At 40.4% G+C, this 21,517-nt stretch overlaps 1 protein-coding gene across 2 annotated transcripts in view; it reads left to right on the top strand.

The window, feature by feature from the left end:
• JAM2 (junctional adhesion molecule 2) overlaps positions 1-21,517 on the top strand; it is a 69,829-nt gene that overhangs the window by 45,071 nt on the left and 3,241 nt on the right. Inside the window, exons 4-9 of one of the 2 annotated variants that reach the window (XR_012514897.1) lie at positions 1,057-1,209; positions 5,128-5,330; positions 9,401-9,500; positions 13,436-13,543; positions 16,873-16,888; positions 19,086-20,108. Coding sequence is in view for 1 of the 2 variants with exons in the window: in XM_003934332.4 (XP_003934381.1) it covers positions 1,057-1,209; positions 5,128-5,330; positions 9,401-9,500; positions 13,436-13,543; positions 16,873-16,888; positions 20,066-20,108 (623 nt within the window). In the remaining variant the exon portion in view is untranslated. The remainder of the gene's footprint in view (positions 1-1,056; positions 1,210-5,127; positions 5,331-9,400; positions 9,501-13,435; positions 13,544-16,872; positions 16,889-19,085; positions 20,109-21,517) is intronic. The other variant, XM_003934332.4, reaches the window with a different exon arrangement.

The raw sequence follows: 21,517 nt of genomic DNA, 5'->3' as shown, positions 1-21,517 counted from the left end.
TTGATCTGGCATATGGACTGACGGACAGATCAGAGTTGCATTGCCAAATCTTTTTGACAAAATCTATGGGCCATATGATTATTTGAGTATCTAATGGAGTGGCCAGTACCAGACTATCCATTGATATGGGCAAGACCACCTAAGCTAGAATAAATAGGAATACTTTCACAAAATTTTACCTGTTTTATAATTATGTCTTAATATAATTAAATGAAAATATGCATGAATGAACTTATTATTATGACCAACTTTACAATTTTAACTCATCTTGTATAACTACTGAATTTTGTAGTTCCAAAAATATGCAGTTTTTACTTCCGTTAAATTAGAAAAATGTCAGTTAAATATTAGAAAATAATTAGTATGATAATACCTTACAAATTTTGCCTTAGGTTTGTTTACCAACTTTTAGCAAAATGTTTTCACATGGCCTTGTCTGCTTACCTAGAAAGTAAATTTTAAAAAAGATTTTATTAGCCCTGTTTTATGTGAGTGAAGACAAATACCTAAAATGTCTTGTTTAGTGCCATCCAACTAATTAGAAAATCGGTACAAGAACCTGCATCTTGTTACTGTAAGTTATATGTTAGACTGAAACTGGACAAATTATGCCCATCTTACAGTAGCAATGAAATCTGAGTGCCTAGGGTCAAAAACATTTAATTGCTCAGTGAACTGCTTAACTGACAGTTATTAACCTTATACATAAATATTTCAAAATTTTGATTCAGTGAGAAGTATAATGTCAAACATAGGCATTACAACACTGCCAAAGAAGTTTGATCTTTGTTTTGACAAAGCTAGTAGAATAAACTAAAAGTAGATAAATGAAATAAAATATGAGAATATAAAGCTAAATTTTTTGAACATTTTAGAAACCACCCTTTCCAAAAGAAAAATGTAAAATAACAGCATCTATATATAATTTTTACATTTTAAACTTTTTAATAGGGAAATAAATGTTTTGGTTACTAAGTGAACTGACTAGATGAGGAAGGTATTGCACAGAAAGCTACTTGGATTATTACTAACATCAATGTCTTCTTTTCCTAAAAGGTAATTTTAAAAATCGAGCTGAGATGATAGATTTCAGTATCCGGATCAAAAATGTAACCAGAAGTGATGCGGGGAAATATCGTTGTGAAGTTAGTGCCCCATCTGAGAAAGGCCAAAACTTGGAAGAGGATACGGTCACTCTGGAAGTATTAGGTGATGTGCATGTATGTGTATGACTACGTCTCCCACCCCTTCCCCACTACCCAGCCCTGGGGCAACCAGGTACTGGTTCATGAACATGGCAGCTTAAACTGGGGGCCTCAACCAGTCAAGTTACAGAAACCATAAGCATCACCTTCCCTGCAAGCTCTTGGCAATTTCTCCCCATCCCTTCACTGGCTGCTAAAATTTTAGTAACTTGTTATCACAAAGTATCTCTTTGTTAAAGATGGAGGTAATTCCTAATGGTCTTACAATGTAAATAGGAGTACCTTTCCTGAGAGTTTATTTTTCAATAGTTTTCAGCATATATACATTTCTCCAACCATTTAAAATAGTATCATACAAGATGATAGAGAAGGAATAACATCAAAAAAAGGAGACCAGAGGGGATGAGAAATCATTTGGTAAATAAAGGAAATTGACATTGATTACATTGCTGATATGTGTTAGGCCGTTTCACATATGTAATTTTACTTCATCTTCACTAACAACCTGATTTGTACAGATAAGTAAATGGAAGTTAAATGATTTAACAAGGCCATACAGCTAGAAAGTGTCTGGACTGAGATTTAAACCCAGATGGGGTTAACTCCAAAACCAGTATGTTTAGTTTCTATATGAATCATGGATAGGCTAGGCACAGTGGCTCATGCCTGTAATGTCACCACTCTGGGAGATTGAAGTGGGAGGATCTCTTGAGGCCAGGAGATTGAGCCCAGTCTGGGCATCATAGTGAGTTCCCCATATCTCTTTAAAGAAAAATATGTATGTGTGTGTGTGTGTGTGTGTGTGTGTGTGTGTGTGTGTGTATATAGCTGAGACTACAGGTGCATGCCACGGCTGTATATATATGTGTGTGTGTGTGTGTGTGTGTGTGTATATACATATATATATGTATATATGTATATATGTATCTCAGGCAGGAGGATCACTTGAACCCAGGAGTTCTCAGCTACTTGGAAGGCTGAGACAGGAAAATCACTTAAGCCCAGGAGTTCAAGGCTGCAATGAGCTATGATTGTACCACTGTACTCCAACCTGTAAGACAGCAAGACTGTCTTGAAAAAATAAGTAAATAAAAGGAATCACTGATTATCGTAACAGCACGATGGTAGTTTGTGGAGGAACACAGTCTCGTCTCTTTCATTGGTGGTGTTTAATCTACCAAGCAAAGAGACTAAAACAGCTCCCCTTCCTTTTTCATGTTGTTCATGTTCTTTCTTAAATACTAGGGATGTACTAGTATAGGAGAAGTTTATTTCAGAAAACCTGGCAGCAGGTCCAGCCAGTTCGTTCATTTTTTAAGTGTTATGTAACAAATTCTCTCACAGTCAGCAGAATAAAAGAGCATGCATTTATTAGCTCATAGCTCTATAGAGCAGAAGTCCAACAAGAAGACTGGGTTATCTGCCCAAGGTATCACAGGATGAAATCAAGGTGTTGACAAGGCTGAGTTCTCATCTACAGCCTGTGAGGAAAATCTTTTTCCAGGCTTATTCTTGGTGTTGGCAGATTTCAGTTCCTTGTGGTTGTAGGACTGAGGTCCCTGTCACATGCCGGCTATGAGATGAGGGCCCACACTCAACTCCTAGAGGATACCACATTCCCTGTTACATGGTCCCTTCCATCTTCAATGAAAAGCATGTCAAATTTCTCAAATTCATCTTGTACTCGTTGTTTTGAGACAAGATTTCACTCTGTCTTCCAGATCACAGCTTAGTACAGCCTCAACCTCCTTGGCTTAAGCAATTCTCCCATCTCAGCCTCCCAGTTAGCTGAAACCACAGGCACACACTACTGTTTTTGTTTGTTTGTTTGTTTGTTTGTTTGTTTGGTTTTGTAGAGACACAATCTCGCTATGTTGCCCAGGCAGGTGTCAAACTCCTGGCCTCAAGCAATCCTTATGCCTTGGCTTCCCAAAGTGCTAGAATTACAGGCATGAGCCACCATGCCTCGCCTTCTTTTTGTGCCTTGAATCTCTGACTTTCCCTTCTGTAACCAGCCAGAGAAAACGCTCTGCTTTTAAAGGTTCATGTGATTAGGTCAAATCCATTCATGAAATTGCCCTCTCTTAGAGACAATGGTTTTGGGACCTTAGTTACATTTCTAATATCTTTTTTACCACAGTACCTAAATTAGTGTTTGATTGAATAACTGGAAAAAAGAAAGTGTATTTATACCAAGGACCACAATCTTGGGAGACCGACCACCTTATAATTCTGCCTACCACAGCCAATTCTGGGTTTTCCTGGATAACAGGTCACCTGATGAAGTTTGGTTTACTTTCTAATACCTGACACCAGAATAACCCTAATACCTGGAGCAGGTATCTTCTAACGGCCAGTTCTAGACAGAATGAGATTTATACTTGAGTACTGGGCCTGAAAAAAATACTCAGGTTTGGCTGGGCATGGTGGCTCATGCCTATAATTCCAGCACTGTGGGAGGCCGAAGCAGAGGATTGCTTGAGCCCAGGACTTCAAGAGCAGCATGGGCAACATAGTGAGATCCTGTCTATGTTAAAAAATATATTTTTAATTAGCTGGTTGTGGTGCCTCAAGCCTAGATTCCAGCTACTCGGGAGGTTGAGGTAGAAGGATCAATCACTTGAGCTCAGGGGTTGAGGCTTCACTAAACCGTAATCACACCACTGTACTCTGGCCTGGGTTATAGGGTGAGATTCTGTCTCAAAAAAAAAAAAAATCTATCTGCACCCACACACACTCCCTCTCAAATTTGGCTTCTTTTAAATATAATTGGTAATAAACCAATTAAAGAAAATAAACCAAAAAGAAAAAGAGATTATCTAATAAAGAATAGCTGCTATATTAGCTATGGTAATGCTTACTATTATAACAGATAAGCCCTTAACTCTCATTGAGGTACTTAATAAGTTTCTTTATCACTTAAGTAAAGCCTAAATAGTTGGGGCAGTGGTAGAAGAGCTGTATTACTTTACCTCAAGAAATCATTAGTGTAAGGTTAGCCAAGAGAAAGGAGAATAGACCCAAAGTCAGGCAATCAAGTTTTGTTTACCTGCCAGGCTGCTCCATAACAATCAGAGGTGGCAGCCCTGAGCTTGCAAGTCAAGGGTTTATATGGGTTGAGGGGGGCATAAGGGAGTTTCAGGTAACAGGCACAGAGATAGTTTGTTAACTTGCTACAGACCTACAATACATCATCCTGTGACTTTTGTGGTGGCAGTCTTTAAAAAAGAAGACAGAAACCAGGATTTTTTACAGATATGTGTCAAACAGGAATTCACAAGTATGGATGACCAACATATGTTTTCCCTGTCCTCCCGTGAGCTGCCTGGATGGCTACAATCAGGCTTTGCTTAATTGCCACATGTCTGGCAGCCTTGGTGTGCCGCCTAGGTAGGGGTTCAGGAATGCATCTGCAGAGCAATCAGAGGGATGGGGTCAGCCTGCATGGAGGGGGTTTTCTGAGACAGCACGGCTCGTCCCTAACAATGAGAGACTCAACCTAATGTAGGTCTGACATCTTCAATACGTGACTTTCCAAGGTCACTATTGTTGACACCTACTTAGTAGTGGGAGAGGGTAGAGGATATGAATGAATGGAGACTTGTGGGAGGTTTTTAATTAGTCAGACCTGGAAATGGCATTTATCACTTTTTCCCACATTCCACTGGGCAGAACTCATGTATGTGACCCCATCTGGCAACAAGAGTGCTGGGAAACATGGTCTACTCTGTGCCCATGAGAAAAGAAGATGGGTTTGTTGGACAAGTAAGTGGTTTCTATCACAGGGTCCAGTAAGCACACATCTTTACCTGGCTATTAAAACCTTTGATTGTAGAGACAAAGTCAACAGCTTTGAAAAAAACAAGCAAGCAACCTTAATTAGCTTATAAATAACCAATATCATTTGACTTCCATTGTTTAGTGGCCCCAGCAGTTCCATCGTGTGAAGTACCCTCTTCTGCTCTGACTGGAACTGTGGTAGAGCTACGATGTCAAGACAAAGAAGGGAATCCAGCTGCTGAATACACGTGGTTTAAGGATGGCATCCGTTTGCTAGAGAATCCCAGACTTGGCTCCCAAAGCACCAACAGCTCATATACAATGAATACAAAAACCGGAACTCTGGTAAGGCCATTTCAAGAATTGACTTGATAACTGTCTTGCATTTGGATTAAAAAAATATTAGAACTTAAGATGATGTTGAAGAGAACTGATACCATTGCTTGCTAAGTGGAGAGAGGCAGGGGGAGCAGGAAAGATGGCAGCACTTGCACCAAGAAGCGATGGAAAGAGCTGCTGCAGGAGACGGGAGGAGAAAACAGAGACTGACGGAGCGGAGCGTGAAGGACCAGTAAAGGCTCCTGAAGCAAAGGAACAAAGACTGCGTGTTTATCTTTTCAGAATTTCAAAAACTTCTAGAGTTGATCGTCCTATAAATGATACCAATTAAGGTTTTCCTAGACCCTAAGCTACTTTCTGGTAGTAACTCTGGCTCTTTAAAGGAAGTGTTTGTTATTTGCTGCTGCAGTGAACTCGCTTGTGACTTAGGAAAGTGCATTAACCCTTTTACCAGGGAGGCCTTCATTTATATAGGTGGTATTTCCTAGGAATTAAAAATCCCTAGACTACTGAATACTGCCATGCGCTATAAACTTTTAAAAACTGCACACTGCCTTAAGTAACAGTGCCCCAAAGCCCACTAAGCCTGATTCATGATGATGGATCAGACAGTTATCTACAGCTATCTTCTGGGCTAGAAAATTACTAAGTGTAGCTTCAATTTACAACATCAGGAAAATGCATGAAAACTTGCTTGGGGATACCCTGACCAGGTGAAAATAGTAACTGTAGTCAATCCTAGTGAATCATGGTAGGATTCCTGTGTCATTAAATATTTCCGGAACTGTAGACCACCACCAATTGATTCTCTGACTTGACAGTCTGTTACTTTAGATTGAGTCCAGATAATCTGTTTCCTCCTTTAAAATATTCTTATTGAAAGACCTTTCTAGGAATACTGATGACAATCTATGAGTAAGCTCTGTGAAGCTAATTTCATTTAAAAATAAAAAGTATTTTACTTTTTCATCTGTGATTTTTAGGAATAGAAGTGGAAGTTTGCTTGAAGCTTTCTAAAAAAAAATGCAGTCGATGTAATATTCCATGTCAGTTTAAAATCGTCTGCCTTCTAACACAGAATCACTGTGACAGCCATTATCAAAAAAATCTTAAAGGTGTGGTCATAACAATAACAATGAATTTTGTTGTTGTTGTTGTTGTTTTTTGAAACTGAGTCTCACTCTGTTGCCCGGGCTAGAGTGCACTGAGATAATCTCGGCTCACTGCAACCTCCGCCTCCTGATTCAAGCAATTATCCTGCCTCAGCCTCCAGAGTAGCTGGGACTACAGGTGCCCACCACCACGCCTGGCTAATTTTTTCATTTTTAGTAGAGACGGGATTTCTTCCTGCTGGCCAGGCTGGTCTCAAACTCCTGACCTCAAGTAATCCGCCCACCTTGGCCTCCCAAGGCGCTGGGATTACAGGCGTGAGCCACCAGACCCAGCCAATTTTAATGAATTTTGAAAGGAGGCTATAATGCTTCATTCCTTTCATCTACAAGTACACAATAATGTTTATAAACTAGATCTTCTGATAAACAGGAAAGCAAATTGCTAGTGGCTGAATAATGAGCCAGTTGGCTGTGGCTACTCCTCTACCACTGCCACGCTCTGGCCTCTCAGCAGTCAGCAGGCGCAGTCAGCAGGTCTGAGTGATTTTACACTGAGCAATTGGGCAGAAAAACCTGCTGTCACACTTTGCTATATTTACTTTTCAAATTTATTTTTTCTCAGGGCAGGTGATAAAAGCCCCAAGGCAAGTCTGAAGGGATACAGATTTGCTTTCCTCAGCTAACCTCAACCTTTGGAACAGCTTGTGATGTCAAAGGAATGCACCTGGGTTGAACCAGGATAGGTTTTTATGTGAGAAATGAACCACAAAGACTCCAGTGTATGGAAGCCAGTGACTTCCTTATAATTACCAGTTATAATGTGCTGGAAGATCATTTTGGGTTTTAGTCTAACATATTATTTATATGCAACCTTGGCCCTGAGTTCATGGTGAATATTCTAAAAGCATTCTGGCTTTGAGGAGAGTGAGAGATGATTCCATAGAGTGAAAAACAAAAAAAAGCAAACTTTCTCTCCCTCCATTTAGGAGGCTCTGAGACAATGACCCTTCAAGGTGACCAGGATTACACGCCTTTCTTCCCTCCCTCCCTCCCCTCTCTCCCTCCTCACTCCCTCCCTCCCCTCTCTCCCTCCTCACTCCCTCCCTCCTCTCTCTCCCTCCTCACTCCCTCCCTCCCCTCTCTCCCTCCTCACTCCCTCCCTCCTCTCCCTCCTCACTCCCTCCCTCCCCTCTCTCCCTCCTCACTCCCTCCCTCCTCTCTCCCTCCTCACTCCCTCCCTCCCCTCTCTCCCTCCTCACTCCCTCCCTCCTCTCTCCCTCCTCACTCCCTCCCTCCCCTCTCTCCCTCCTCACTCCCTCCCTCCCCTCTCTCCCTCCTCACTCCCTCCCTCCTCTCTCTCCCTCCTCACTCCCTCCCTCCCCTCTCTCCCTCCTCACTCCCTCCCTCCTCTCTCCCTCCTCACTCCCTCCCTCCCCTCTCTCCCTCCTCACTCCCTCCCTCCTCTCTCTCCCTCCTCACTCCCTCCCTCCTCTCTCTCCCTCCTCACTCCCTCCCTCCTCTCTCCCTCCTCACTCCCTCCCTCCTCTCTCCCTCCTCACTCCCTCCCTCCCCTCTCTCCCTCCTCACTCCCTCCCTCCTCTCTCTCCCTCCTCACTCCCTCCCTCCTCTCTCCCTCCTCACTCCCTCCCTCCCCTCTCTCCCTCCTCACTCCCTCCCTCCTCTCTCCCTCCTCACTCCCTCCCTCCCCTCTCTCCCTCCCTCCTCTCTCTCCCTCCTCACTCCCTCCCTCCTCTCTCCCTCCTCACTCCCTCCCTCCCCTCTCTCCCTCCTCACTCCCTCCCTCCTCTCTCCCTCCTCACTCCCTCCCTCCCCTCTCTCCCTCCTCACTCCCTCCCTCCTCTCTCTCCCTCCTCACTCCCTCCCTCCCCTCTCCCTCCTCACTCCCTCCCTCCCTCCTCTCTCTCCCTCCTCACTCCCTCCCTCCTCTCTCCCTCCTCACTCCCTCCCTCCCCTCTCTCCCTCTTCACTCCCTCCCTCCTCTCTCTCCCTCCTCACTCCCTCTCTCCCTCTCTTCCCTCTTTTCTCCTCTTCTTCCTTTTTGTCTGCCTTCATTCCTTCCAAATATCCTGCGAGAGGACAAAACTACTGATAAAAGTAATGAAGTCTATTATATCAGTCTTAGCTTTTGGTTGCTTTGACAGGGAAGGAAGGAGCAAGGGCTGGACTTTATCTTTTCAGAATTTAAAAAAATTCTAGAATTGACAGAGTTGACAATCCTATAAACTGATACCAAGTACGATTTTGCTAGGCCCTAAGCTACCTCCTGGTAGTAACTGGCTCTTTAAAGGAAGTGTTTCTCCTTGGCTGCTGCAGTGAACTCACTTGTGACTTAGGGAAGTAAATTAACCCTTTTACCAGGGAAGCCTGCCTTTCATTTATAAATCATTTATAAATCATGTTTCCTAGGATTTAGAAATACCTAGATTACTTAGTACGACCATGTGTCACGAACTTTAAAAAATGCTTACTGCCTTCCTAACTACTGCTTTCATAGTTAAAAAAAAAAAAAAAAAAAAAAGGGAACTTCCCTGTATGTATTTTGTCTTTGTTGTTCTCTGTCAAATGAAGCAAAAGTCTATGGCAGGTGTCCCCAACTTTTTACACAGGAGGCCAGTTCACTGTCCCTCAGACCGATGGAGGGCCGCCACATACTGTGCTCCTCTCACTGACCACCAATGAAAGAGGTACCCCTTCCTGAAGTGTGGCGGGGCCGGATAAATGGCCTCAGGGGACCGCATGTGGCCAGTTTGGGGATGCCTGGGACTCTAGCTTAAACTCTAGTCATGGCAGATTTTTAAATTCATAGTAAAGATATAAAGTCTCACATTTTTAAAAAGAAAAGCCAAACTTAATGCTAAAATTCAAGGGACAGGGTTATTTAAAAAGTCTACTTATAGATCTGTGGCTTAATATATATATATATATTTTTCCATCCACAAATAGCAATTTAATACTGTTTCCAAACTGGACACTGGAGAATATTCCTGTGAGGCCCGCAATTCTGTTGGATATCGCAGGTGTCCTGGGAAACGCATGCAAGTAGGTAAGTGAAGTATCAAGAGGAACAAATGGTTTGCAATTAGACTGAGAAGTGCTGCATTTGAGGGTAGAAGGAGGAAGGAGTAGGAAATGTCTGAGTGACCTGAAGGATAAACAGGAAGGAACGTTTAAAATTAATGTGCTATGATGTGTTGCAAAGAAGCAAAGATGCTGTTTTTAAGCCATCTCCCAAATAAGCCAAAAATACTTAGTATTATATTTAACCACCTTTTTTTAGTTTTTTAAATAATTGTTTTTAAAATATAGTCTTCTGAGTAATCTTTCTTTCAAATAAAGCTAAGTATCTTCTTATAAATTGTTGAAGGTCCAGAAGTTTGAATTTCTAATTTTTTAAAAAAATTCAGGAATGTATATCATTGATATTAGACACCAAATTAATTCAGGTATTAACATTTAGAGTCAACTTTGCAGTTATTTAAGTAATCAGAAAGTATCTTTTTCAATGCTGCTTTTGAAATTATTTTAAAAATTCATCAGAACATCTTTAAAACTTAAGATATTATTTTCTCATTTCATTCATTTACATATGTTCTAATGGTTTTTGGTTTTTCAGTTTTCTTTTTGTTTTTTTTTTTGTTTTTTTTTGAGACAGAGTCGTGGTCTGTCACCCAGGCTGGAGTGCAGTGGTGCAATCTTGGCTCACCGAAACCTCTGCCTCCTGGGTTCAAGCAATTCTCTTGCCTCAGCTTCCCTAGTAGCTGAGATTACAGGCGCACCCACCACACCCAGCTAATTTTTGAATATTTAGTACTTGTACTTAGAAAGAGTAGATATGTAAGAATCATGTTCAAATTAAACTGGTCCTAGTGGAAAAACAAACTTTTAAATTTTATTCATTTTGTACTCATTATGTGCTAAGAAAAAGTAACTAATACATCAAAATCATGACTTCCTAGATAAAATTTCTTAAGAGAAGGCAAAGGTAGACATTTAAATTAAACAGGACCATTTAAATGAAAGGGAAAAGAAACAGAAATAGTGCTGGTAGTACAAGGTAATGGTAAAAACAATGAAGACAGGCCAGGCGCAGTGGCTCACGCCTGTAATCCCAGCACTCTGGGAGGCTGAGGTGGGTGGATCACCTGAAGTCGGGAGTTCAAGACCAGCCTGACCAACATGGAGGAAACCCCATGTCTACTAAAAATATAAAATTAGCCAGGCATGGTGGCACATGACTGTCATCCCAGCCACTCAGGAGACTGAGCCAGGAAAATCCCTTGAACCGGGAGGCGGAGGTTGCAGTGAGCCAAGATCACACCACTGCACTCTAGCCTGGGCAAAAAGAGCGAGAAACTCCATCTCGAAAAAGAAAAAAGAAAACATTTTTTCAAAGTGCAGTAAAGCATAGATTGGTTGCTTTTGGCTGCCTCACTGTCAGACTCCAACAGACTGCACTTACTCTGAGCTTTTCAGCAGTTTGGTTCCTTTTCTTTCAGCCAGAAAAATTGTGCCTTCCTTTTATAGAGGCTTTTTTTTTTTTTTTTTTTTTTCCAAAAAAACCTCATGAATTATTTTCATACTTTATGTTACATTTTCTCTTCACTGAGGCATAATATGGCTGTATGACTTACTCAACAATCATAGGGAACAGCGAACAGGATGTAAGAGGTTAACTTACTCCTGAACTATTGTCTTCTGTCTCCCATTGCATTGAAGAAAAAGAACAGAAAATTCATACCACGACTTACAGGACAAGACAATTTTTGGTCAGGATTTGCCTTTAGGGTGAATCCTTCATAGATGTCAAATTCATTGACAAACTACATGAAACTTTTTTGGTCAAGTAATAGCCCTTACTTCGAATGTTTCATAGATGTCAAATTTATTGACTACTGCTACCAAGTAAATAGAAGGCACATTTTGGTTCTCAGGAATTTTACTTACTGATTTGACTTTGATTTGATTATGATTACTGTAAATTTTTTCTCTCTCTGCTCTTTTTTAATCAAAGCAAATAAAAAGCTCAATACCCAAGCAAACTTGAGTTTATACCAAGCAATAATTAAGGTTTTCTACTCTGGTCAAATTACTTAACCTTTCAAAAGATGTATCATGTATCCTTTTTTAAAAATAATCAATTAATGTTTTGGAGGTATTTAATAAAACTAATAACATACTTGGCATAAGGAAAGAATTTTGAGACCAGAAGTTTTTTATGATAAGAAGATTCCCTTAAACAATATCTCTAAAAAGATCTTTTCCAAAATGTACATTGCTTTAAAATATTAAAAATTACTGTTGAGAAAAATGTTACCTAATATTTTCTCTAGGTTATGTAATCATATGCTAATTAAAACTTGCTTTTTATTTTGTTTATTTTATTTTATTTTTTGAGATGGAGTCTCGCTATGTTTCCTAGGCTGGAGTGCAGTAGCGTAATCTCAGCTCACCACAACCTCCATCTTCCAGGTTCAAGTGATTCTCCTCTTTCAGCCTCCTGAGTAGCCAGGATTACAGGGGTGTGCCACCACACCAACTAATTTTTGTATTTTTAGTAGAGGTGGGATTTCACCTTGTTGGTCAGGCTGGTCTCAAACCCCAACCTCATGATCCACCTGCCTTGCCTTTAAAATGGGAATTCTTTAAAGAATTGCTCCTTTAATAAATACATGAAAAGTATCTAAATGGCAGAAGAGTGTGGCTCATGAAATCCTCATGGAAAACATGGAGAAATATGGTCCAAACAATGTTTTAGTGGATCCACACATAGTTGAGTCCCATGCTCAGAGAATGTTAATAAATTGTGTTGTATGACAGGAGGTGTCTACTAGCCTGTTATATAGTTCTTTCCTAAACAAAGTCACTTTCATCATGTTATTAATGACTTGAATGAGAGTATTTTTAATAAAATTCTCAATTTGCAGAAATGTTAAGCTTGGAAGGTTAGTAAGTAATTCTTGAGCAACAGAATCAATCTGGGGAGAAGAAAAAAAACCTCGCAAGTAGTTATTTCCAAACTTGGGTCCAAAAAAATCCAGTTGCATTACACACATTAGAGGGTGGATTCCTTCATAGCCATAGGAAAAGCCTCAGGGAATTTAATTCATTTTTAATAAATGGGATGACAGTTTAGTTGCATATATATATGCGGCTGTCTATATACACATATACAGACACACACACATATAATTCAAGAAGGAAGGTATTTCTTACACTTAGTTTTACAGAATAACAATGACATGTGCTCTTTTAAAGAGACAGTCTCACTCTGTCACCTAGACTGCAGAGAAGTAGTGCAATCATAGTTCACTATACTCTCAAACTCCTAGGCTCAAGTGATCCTCCAGCCTCAGCCTCCTGAGTAGCTGGGACGCCAGGAATGCACCACCATACATTTATGGCTAATTTGTTTTTATTTTTATTTTTTAGAGATGGGTTCTTGCTATGTTGCCTAGGCTGGTCTCAAATTCCTGGCCTCAAGCAGTCCTCCTACCTCAGCCTCCTGGGTAGCTGGGATTACAGGCATAAGCCAACATGCCGGGCACCACATGCTTTCTTTGATACTAAGCTTTTCGTTATTTGCGAAATTGACACAGATGATAATGTAGGAGAATTTTAAGTAAGATACGGGGTAGGGAGTGGCAGTAGAATACTTGAACTCATTGAACTTCAAAGATTGCTTCCAGTCTGATATTTAATCCTGTGAATTATTACACATCTCCAAAGGAATGCAAAAGAATACCGTACATTTTATTTTTTTAATCTGAGAAGTTTCTAAAGTTTAGTATTTTTCCAAAGCTTAAGTTCAATTTTGAACCATGTGTTAGAAGTGAGTTAGTTGAACAGGCTTCAAAATTGTTAAAGTATGCTCTATGGTATAGCTGCAAAGGGGACCTGTTTTTGAACCTTTTCAATTTAATGACTGCATCTGTTTGTGTAATCCACATAAATGTATGCATGGTTTGTTTTACGTTCCAGATGATCTCAACGTAAGTGGCATCATAGCAGCTGTAGTAGTTGTGGTCTTAGTGATTTCCGTTTGTGGCCTTGGTGTGTGCTATGCTCAGAGAAAAGGCTACTTTTCAAGTAAGTGAATTTCACCCTTATTTGGCAGATAACTTTCTGTGGCTATGGAGTTTATGTATGAGAACTGTTTCTCCCAGAAACGTTTGTTTGTTTCTGAGACAGAGTCTTGTTCTGTTGCCCAGGCTGGAGTACAGTGGCAAAATCTCTGCTCAGTGCAACCTCCACCTCCCAGTTTCAAGTGATTCTCATGTCTCAGCCTCCCAGGTAGCTGGGATTACAAGTGTGCACCAACACGCCCAGCTCATTTTTGTATTTTTAGTAGAGATGGGGGTTTTGCTATGTTGACCAGGCTGGTCTTGAACTCCTACCCTCAAGCGATCTGCCTGCCTTGGCCTCCCAAAGTGCTAGGATTACAGGGGTGAGCTAATGCACCCGGCCCTCTCCTAGGAAGTTCTAATAAACTCTGGAGAATATTGTTCATTTATTTTCTGCTATAGAAAATGTTCAGGATGACATGCAGGTGGCTTATGAAACACCTTGGCAAACCTAGGAAGTAAAGGCAGAACTGCCTAGTTACAAAATTCCAGAAAGCACCACAGAATATGCAAGAGGCATCCTTGGAGTGGTGCAGTGCAGCGAGACAGAGTATTCCATGTGAATCGATATTTATAGCATCTTGGTACGTTTTTAAGATATTTTTATTTTAAGTTAGGAATTGTACATCTCAAGATATAAGTTGATTTCTAATTTTACAAGAAATTTCATTGAAATAAATAAGTGAAATATTTTATCAGTGTAGAACAGTGAAATGTTGAATGTTAAATTTAGGACAACTGTAATTAAAAGCGACTTAATTGTTCAGCCAGGTGTGGTGTGGTGGCTCATGCCTATAATCCTACCACTTTGGGAGGCCAAGGCGGGTGGATCACTTGAGGTCAGGAATTCCAGACCAGCCTGGCCAATATGGTAAAATCCTGTCTCTACTAAAAATACAAAAATTAGCGAGGATTGGTGGCATGTACCTGTAGTCCCAGCTACTCAGGAGGCTGAGGCAGGAGGATCACTTGAACCTGGGAGGTGGAGGTTGCAGTGAGCCGAGATCGCACCACACCACGCCAGCCTGGGTAATGAACAGACTCCATCTCAAAAAAAAAAAAAAAAAAAGAGAGAGAATTGTTCAATCAAAACTAGAAACCTATTATATTTATGAGAGCTACTTCTGTGCACAGTATTTAGTTCTTCAAGTTTAGACCTCTTGTCACTTCACACCTCCATTTGATGATGTAATAGGTTTGACGTAAATGGGTAAGATTGAAAAATGTTTTATTCTCTTAATGCATTTCTTCACTCCCTCTTTAATCTTATTTGAGAGCCCAGAAGCTACAGCACTCCATCAGGTCCACTGGCAATAGTGTATAAAATAGAATTTTTAATTGAATTCTAAATAAATTTAGAGCATATACAAGTTCTAGACTCATTGTTTTCCAATGAACATTAATTTTGGAATTTAGATTTTTAAATAATTTTTTTTTTGAGGCAGAGTCTCACTCTGTGACCCATGCTGAGTGCAGTGGTGTGATCATGGTCACTGCAGCCTTGACTTTATGGGCTCAAATGATCCTCCCACCTCAGCCTTCTCAAGTAGCTGGGGCTACAGGCACATACCACCAAGCCTGGCTAATTTTCTTTTACTTTTTTGTAGAGACAGGTTCTTGCTCTGTTGTTCAGGCTGGTATCAAACTCTTGGGCTCAAGCAATCCTTCCACCTCAGCCTCCCAAAATGCTAGTATTACGGGTGTGAGCCACCACTCCTGGCCTTAAAATTTTTTATATAACAAAATAAAACTAAATATAAAATGTGCTTCTGATAATACCTACAACTATGTTTAATGTCTCATAAAATGTTTCAGTGGACATGGATTCAAAGAGATGCCCTATAATTAAGAATAACTGGGCTGATGTAGTAGCTCACACTTGCAATCCCAATACTCTGGGAGGCCAAGGCGGGAGGATCACTTGAACCCAGGACTTCAAGACCAGCCTGGTCAACATAGAGAGACCCTGTCTTCACAAAAAATCAAAAATTAGCCAGACATAGTTACACACGCCTTTAGTCCCAGCTACTCAGGAGGCTAAGGTAGGGGAATCGCTTGAGCCCACAAGGTGGAGGCTGCAGTCAGATGTAATCTCACCACTGCATTCCAAGCTGGATAACAGGGGAAGACACTGATCAAACAAACAAAAAGAACTGCTCTGTCAATTAATACTTGCTCAGTACTTCAATAGTCCACTGTAATGTAACTTTATGAATGGAATATAGCTGTGTCCCCCTGCTGGTCAACAGTGAAAATACAGACAAATAAGATTACGGTACTCTAAAAATTACTCTTGTCATCTTTATCTATACTTGAAAAGAATACTGGTCTGAATTTTTAAATGAGGAGTTAGTGAACAAATTTTTATTAAAATACTGAATTAATTAAAAGTTGGCTTGAATATTAGGAGTGTTAAAAAGAGAGTAACACCTAAGAGTGTTACTCTCTTTTTCATCTGGCAGAAAGATCTATCCAAGAGAATCATATTGTTGAATTTACGTTTAGGACAAAGGTTGGCAAACTACTACCTGTGGACCACATCTGCCCTTCCCACCTATTTCTTTATGGCCTATGAACAAAAATGGCTTTACAGATGAATATTCGCAATCTATTCGATGATAGAGACTACTGAACCCCAATTAAGAGAAATGATGTCTTCCTCCAGAAAATTCCATTTTTCTAACTAGTAGGCCTGTATTTGAAGACTTTTATTTTTATTGGTGTTTTTTGTTTTGTTTCTGAGACAGAGCCTTGATCTGTCACCCAGGCTGGAGTACAGTAGCACAATCTCGGCTCACTGCAACCTCTGCCACCTGAGTTCAAGCTATTCTCCTGCCTCAGCCTCCTGAGTAGCTGGGATTACAGGCACCACTACACCCAGCTCATTTTTGTATTTTTAGTAGAGACGGAGTTTCAGCATCTTGGCCAGGCTGGTCTTGAACTCCTGATCTCATGATCTACCCATCTTGGCCTCCTAAAGTGCTGGGATTACAGGTGTGAGCCACCACACTTGGCCTTATATTTTTTATTTTATCCATAAAAATTTTTGGAAATTTGTTTGCTCTCTTGTTACATAAGTACCTACCTAGTATCCTCTTGGCTCCAAAGCCTAAAATGTTTGCTGTATGACTCTTTACCAAATAAGTTTGCCAACACTTAATTTAGAAGGTATAAATATCAGCAAGTGAAGATTAAAATGAATAAGAATAAATTAAACCCAAACTCATTTTTATATGAATCTGTATCATACCGTAATAACCCTTGCATTAATGATATATACTTATTCTCTTGTAGAAGAAGCCTCCTTCCAGTAAGTATACTTTCTTACAATGCATGTCTTTCCCCTATGTCAACTAATTTTCTATTAATCATCTGTTTAAAGTCAAAAGACAGAAGTTGGGCTATTTGTGTAGGTTTACTCTACCAAGAAGTTACTCAACTTTATCAAGAAATACATCTGTATTAGGCTGTTCTTGCATTGCTATAAGGAAATACCCGAGACTGGGTAATTTATTTTTAAAAGAGGTTTAATTGGCCCACAGTTCTGCAAGCTGTACAAGCCTGGCACCAACACTGCTTGGCTTTTGGGGAGACCTCAGGAAGCTTTTACTCATGGCTGAAGGCTAAGAGGGGCCGGCACATCACATGGCAAAAGCAGAAGCAAGGTTGGGGAGGTGCCGCATGTTTAAACCACCAGATCTCAAGAAAACTCAGTCGCTATTCTGAGGACAGGGTCAAGGGGGCGGTACTAAACCATTTGTGAGAAATCTACCTCCATGATCTAACCACCTCCCACCAGGCCCCACCTCCCTCCAAAACTGGGAATTACAATTCAACCTAAGATTTGGGTGAGGCAAATATGCAGACTCTACCAACAACCCACTTCACATTTCATACCTACTTGTAAATGATAGTGCAGAGAGAAGGATGATTATCCACATGAGAATATGATCACTAATTTGATTTCATAGGCATTTCCATAAGCTACTTTAAATAAAACATATTTACTGTATTTTGCCAAATTGAAAATTTTCAAATAAAACTTCTTTTTTTTTTTTTTTTTTTTTTTTTTTAAAGACAGAGTGTCACTCTGTCACCCAGGCTGGAGTCCAGTAGTGTGAGCTCCACTCACTGCAACCTCCGCCTCCCGGGTTCAAGTAATTAATTGTCTGACTCAGCCTCCCGAGTATCTGGGATTACAGGTGCCTGCCACCATGCCCGGCTAATCTTTGGTATTTTTAGTATAGACAGGGTTTCACCATCTTGGCCAGGCTGGTCTTGAACTCCTGACCTCGTGATCTACCCACCACAGCCTACCAAAATGCAGGATTACAGGCGTAAGCCACCACACTCAGCTAACAGTCATTTTTTAATATTAATTGAATACCAATTTCATGCCTAACACTGTTGTAGGGACTGGGGATACAGCAGTGAACAGGCCAAAAACCCCAAAAAACTCTGCCTTATGGAGCTTACAGTCTAGTGAAAAAAGGCAGAGAGTAAACAGATAATATTATATAGTGTATTAGACAGGGATAAATATTATGGAGAAAAATAAAAGAAATAAGAGAATATAGAATACAAAGGGTAGGAGTGGAGGTTGTAATTTCAAATAGGATGGTCAAGAGTGATCTCACTAATAAGTGATTTTTGAGAAAGTCCTGAAGAGGGTGAGGAAGCAAGTCATGCAAATAACCATGAGAAGAGCGTTCGGGCAAAGGGGAGAGAGCAAACGGAAAGATCCTGAGGCCAGGCAAGCCTAGAGTATCTGAGGGATGTCAGCAGGACCAGGGTGGCTGGAACAGAGTGAGAGAAACAGAGGAAATGAGTGTACAAAAGTAGTGGGGGGCAGATTGTATGGAGTCCCTTTTAGGCAGTTGTGAGGATTCTGGCTCTGTTTCTGAGTAAGATAGATAGAAAGTCACTGAAGGGCTTTCAGCAGAGGAGTGGTGTCATCTTACTCAGTTCTTCAAAACTCACAGTGGCATCTCTGTTAATAATAAACCATGAGATGACAAAAGGTGGAAGCAGGGAGATCAGTTAGGAAATTGCACTAAGTGAGGCAAGAGAAATGGCGGCTGGTACCAAAGCAGTAGTGTTGGAGATGCTGAGAAGTAATAGTGTTTTGGACATAATGTTCTAATCACTTGCTGATCTGTTGGATGTGGGCTGTGAGAGAAACAAAGAAATCGAAGATGGCTTCAAGGTTATGAGGATGAAGTTACCATTTACGGAAGTGTGGAAGATTTCAGGAGAGAGTTTGGGAGCGGTGGTGGGGACAAGTGGAGACGTTGAAATGTTTGGAATTTTAATATTTGATGTGCTTATTTGATTCTAAGTAGAGGTAATCAGTAAGTAACTGAATATTCAAAATCTAGAGTTTGGGGAAATAACTGGAAATAGAATTATAGAGTCATTGATGCATGAAATATGGATGAGGCCCCCCAGAGCCCTGCAGTTTGTGTGTATTTGTATTATGACCGTCCTGCTTGTATGTATGAATATAGCGGACCCAACTCTGGCTCTATGACATAGAGAGAAGATGACAAACGATCCGCAGCCGTGGCAGCTGGGAGTAGAGAAGATACACTGAAGCCATGGCGTCAGATGGTTTGCCATCTCCTCATTCCTTTGAAGAATCAGCTGCTATTCACTTCCTTTTCCCTGATTTCTGGCTCATCCCTGGTCTCTCAGCCTCATAAGATCCTAATACAGGTCTAGGTTGAAGTTCAAATTATCAAGAACTAGTAGTAACAAAGCCAGTGAGTTCAGAAGGGCAGCGTAGCCTGAAAGTGTTGCTGCTTCCCACCCCTAACCTCCAGGTGTTTGTGAGGACTTCTGCTTTTACTGAGTGACATAGAAATTGGAAGGTTTTGAGCAGAGGGGAAGACATCATCTTATGTAAGTGGGAAGGGGCACATTGCTGCAGTGAGGGAGGTTATTCTTCCATCAATATCTCTAGTAAATCAAGTAGTAATCTGCTGGGGAATAACTTCATTCCTAGACGTATGTCCTCACATTCATTAAATCTGTGGCCTTCAAAATATGTTGAATGACGAAATGGATGACTGGAACCTTAGTCACCCTGTAAAACTTTCTTTCCATGGAAAAGTAAATACATTTTGAGATTATAATAGTCAAGCTTTCAAAATGTTAAATGTTAATTAAATGTTAATATATTAATCTAAAAGTTAATTAAATCTCTGGTTTGTGTATTCCACACAAATCTTTAGTATGCTAGTCCGAGGCTACATTTATGTGCAGAAGGCTTCACAAACACTGATGTTTTATTGCATGACTTTCTCTGTGAATACTGTCTGTAAATATAAGAAATTCAGTAATAACTGTTATCTTTTCTTCTACATGGCTAAGATAAATGTTCATGTTCTGCTGGAAATGTATGGAAGTAAAATTAACTAAAAGAGCATATGTGTTCCAGATGAAAGTGGTAATATAGTAAATATTGTCCTTTATATTCCACAAACAGGAAGAGTAATTCTTCATCTAAAGCCACGACAATGAGTGAAAATGTGAGTATTTTTAAAGCATATTTATAGAATGAATGTGTTTAGGGAATAGGGCAGGGAAATGAAGTAATTATATGGACTTTGTGAATTTTCACTTTTGGTACACTTTGCACTAGTGTCTATCACTGGCATTTAAAAGAAGCTAAGTAAATGTTAGTTTCTTTACCCTGTCTGGGAAAGCGTGATAGAGATACCTGGCATTTCCAGTTGCAGAAGTGATATTTAATCATTTCATTATTTGTTTCATGGTATTTTCTATATAGCCTTCCTTATTAGCATCACTAGTTATCAGCTCTCTTTGAAAGATGAGTAAATTCAAACAGGTTCTTACAGGATAACAGTGGTGGAGCTGGGACCCAGGCCCTTTTCTTCCCTGTAGTTTGACCAAGCAGAGTGTTTCCAGCAGATCTGTGGTTCTAGGACTTGCCTTTGGTTCTCTGAAGCACTTGGAAAATTTTAGGGCTAGGCAATGTCTTAGTCATTTGGGCTGCTATAACAAAAATACCATACACTGGGAAATTTACAAACAACAAATTTATTTTATGTTTTGGAGGCCGGGAAGTCCACAGTCAAGGTGCCAGTAGATTCAGTGTCTACTTCCTGCTGTGTCCTCACATAGTAGCAGGGGCAAAACAAGTACCCTCTGGCCTCTTTTATAAGAGCACTAGTTCCATTCATGAAGGTTCTCCCCTCATCATCTAATCACTTCCTGAAGGCCCACCTCTTTTTTTTTTTAATTAGATTTTTTTTTTTTTTAAGATGGGGTTTCACCATGTTGGTTGGGCTGGTCTTAAACTCCCGACCTCAGGTCAATCCACCTGCCTTGGCCTCCAAAGTGCTTGGATTACAGGAGTGAGCCACCATGCCCGGCCAAGGCCCCACCTCTTAATGTTACTGCATTAGGGATTAGGTTTCAACATGGGAATTCTGGGGGACACAAACACTTCAGACCAGAGCACACACTATCCTCTGTTATAACCGAAAGGAACATTTCAGAAGTGTTTGAAAAGACATGGTAATTAACCAACTCAGAGGGTTTAAGGAACATCATTTAAGACTTTTGGACCCTTTGTAAACATTACATTGACACAGTAAATACCATCATTGCTCAGATTTTGTATGAGCATTGGAAGGACATTCAGCCCTCTGGATGATTTTCTCAGGAATATAGTGGGTTGGGCTGGGGGGAGTTCCTATGGTTTTAGAGGCCTAAGTCATTTCTTGAGAAACAAAGGATGGGTTCTCAGAAACACTTTACTCATCTATGGCAGGAATTTTCTGACTTCCTCTTACTAGTCTGGGGTGGTAGGGCAGGGAGCCTGGACATCAGTATTTTAAATGCTTAAGTGATTTTAATGGGTAGTAGTGTTTAACACTCACCCACTTTAAAATTTTGATTTTTAAAAATTACC

The sequence above is a fragment of the Saimiri boliviensis genome, chromosome 18, assembly GCF_048565385.1.
Source record: "Saimiri boliviensis isolate mSaiBol1 chromosome 18, mSaiBol1.pri, whole genome shotgun sequence".
Lineage (NCBI taxonomy): Eukaryota > Metazoa > Chordata > Mammalia > Primates > Cebidae > Saimiri > Saimiri boliviensis.
Note: the sequence above shows the minus strand (reverse complement) of the source record. Positions and strands in the feature narration are given on the sequence as shown.